This window comes from Calidris pugnax, unplaced genomic scaffold (genome assembly GCF_001431845.1).
Source record: "Calidris pugnax isolate Ruff unplaced genomic scaffold, ASM143184v1 scaffold14, whole genome shotgun sequence".
In the NCBI taxonomy this organism is placed as follows: Eukaryota; Metazoa; Chordata; class Aves; order Charadriiformes; family Scolopacidae; genus Calidris; species Calidris pugnax.
The window spans coordinates 4593370-4595749 of NW_015090793.1; the positions used below are offsets into that span (position 1 = coordinate 4593370).

The 2380-nt window shown below is 54.0% G+C and overlaps 1 protein-coding gene across 1 annotated transcript in view; it reads right to left on the reverse strand.

Moving 5' to 3' along the window:
• Positions 1-164: 164 nt before the first annotated feature.
• HMX1 (H6 family homeobox 1) overlaps positions 165-2380 on the reverse strand; it is a 4022-nt gene continuing 1806 nt past the window's right edge. Inside the window, exon 2 of the mRNA XM_014966706.1 lies at positions 165-995. Coding sequence (XP_014822192.1) covers positions 295-995 — 701 coding nt within the window. The 3' untranslated portion in view covers positions 165-294. The remainder of the gene's footprint in view (positions 996-2380) is intronic.

A 2380-nucleotide genomic window follows, 5' to 3' on the forward strand; every position in this document is an offset into this window, starting at 1 on the left:
GGGGGGGGGGGGGGGGGAGCCCCACCGACCCGCTCCCGGCTCCCGGCTGGAGTCCTCCTCGTCCTTGCGGTTCCCTCCGGCTGCTGCGCGTCGCTCCGAGTTAACCCCAAAAAAGTAAGTTTATTGCACGTTTAAAAAAAAAATAAAAATCAAAATTAAAAAAAAAATAAATCGAAAAGCAGAAAATCGAGAAACGTGTAAAGTCGGAAATGAAAAGTCCGGGGAGGAAGGGGGGTGGAGCTGGAAGCCGGGGGAGGGGGGCGAGGGTGCCGCGGTCCCGGCACAGGTGAGCGCTCAGACGAGTCCCGTCATCTGCGACCGGAGGAAAGGAAGGGAGGCGGCGGGGAAGGTGCCCAAGGGGTAGCTGACGCCGCCGGAGAAGCCCACCAAGGGGGGCGACATGTGGGGCAAGGTGAAGCCCAAGGCGCTGGCCGGCGAGTTCTCGTGGTACAAAATGGGGACCCGCACTATCCTTTGGGCGGCGTGGGAGAGGTTGGCCGCCTCCAGGTCGGCCGCCAGCTGCCGCTTCCACTTGTTGCGGCGGTTTTGGAACCAGATCTTCACCTGCGTCTCGGTGAGGTGCAGCGAGGCCGCCAGCCCGGCCCGCTCCGAGCTGCTCAGGTAGCGCTTCACGTCGAAGGTGGACTCCAGCTGGAAGACCTGGCTGCGGCTGAACACCGTGCGCGTCTTCTTCTTGCGGCCGGCGGCGCGTTGCTCCGGTTCTCCCGGTTCCTCGCCGCGTTCCTCCTCCTCCTCCCGGCCTCCCGGCCCCGGCCGCCCGCCCGACGGGCCCCGCGTCGCCGCCCGCCCGCCGCCGCCCGCCCGCTCCGCCGGCTCCTCGGGCAGCTCGGGAGAGTCCCGGTCGCTGGCTGCGGAGAGAGGCAGAGGGGCTGGGAGAGGGGGCAGCCGCTCCGGGGAGAGGGAGAAGGGGGGGACGGAGCCCAGGGTGGTCGCCCGGCCGCCCGCCGAGCCGGAGGGAGCGCCTGCCCCTCGCCCTGCTCACCGGGAGGGGGGTGAAGGCGAACGCACCGGGGGGGCCCCACGGGCGAGGAGCCCGGGCAAAGAGCCCTGTGGCTGGTCTGTCTCTTGTGACAAACCCCTAAATGTCTGCGAGTATATACGCACACGCATACTTGTACAGCAGGGCATAAATTATACTTCATGCATATATATATATACGTATACTCATCTATGTACATACTCGTGTTACGTGCGTTTGTGCATATACATCTGAGCATACACACATAACCAAACGTGTACACACATATAAAACATCCTTATGCTTTTAGATATATGTTTAGTACACATACCAGTGTACAGGTATATGTATATACATAGGGATATACACATAGAAATATATATTTTTTTTCATATATGGATGTACACATAAGAATACACGTGTACTCTATACACACACGTACACATTTACACACTTATGTACACATATATACTTCAAAGTACGTATGTGAGTATATTGGTGCGTGTAAAGGGGGTAAGTACACTCCTGCGTGTGCGCATATAGAGGGAGGTATGAAAGAACTATTTTCTCTTCATGTTATTCTGAACTTAATAAACCAAATGGGCCTGGTCAGCTAGTCTAATACTGGGACATTGCCTCCCAGCATGTCTCCGTGAAGTTTCCAACGCTGTGCTTTCTATTTGCAATTTTAAAGGGAGGAAAAATATTTCCTACTCTTTATAGACCAGAGAAAAAAAGAAAAGCCAAAAAATATGGGAGAAAAACAAGGCATTTTTTTCGTGGGTCGTTTTCTGGTTTTAGATGTACTTTCTAAAGAAATTTAAAATATTAATGAACCCATCACTGTAAATAAAAACTCCTTGGATTATAAATCACGCCTCTTTTCCTTACTGAGCAATCGTGCGAACTCCACAGGCTCGTACAGAGTCAAAGAGATGCGCCGAAGGACAATATTTTTTTTTTTTCTATCAGGATAAAAATAACCACCGATCGCATCCCATAAACTTTTTCAGATGTTAATTTCTGCCCCTCAACCCAGGCTTTTTTTCTCCAGCGCCCTTTCCAGCGCACGGTTCCCGCCGTGCCAGGCCGCTGCCTGCCCCCGCCGGGCTGCGGGAGAAGGAGGCGAGCGGCGGGGTCGGCTCTGCGGGAAGGGGGGCAGTGAAGGGACGGACCCCAGCTGCTCCCCGGCCGGCCGGCCGGCCAAGCTCCCAGCTTCCCGGCTTGCTGGGGCGCCAAAAAAAAAAAAAAAAAAAAAAAAAAAAAAAAAAAAAAAAAAAAAAAAAAGCAAAGATCTAGATTATATTCCACTTAGGGAACAGGACCTCCTGAAATGGAGAGTCCTACCACCAGCCACAAGAGCTGCACAGGTATGTGCAATGTCCTGCCCAGGCACCAGTA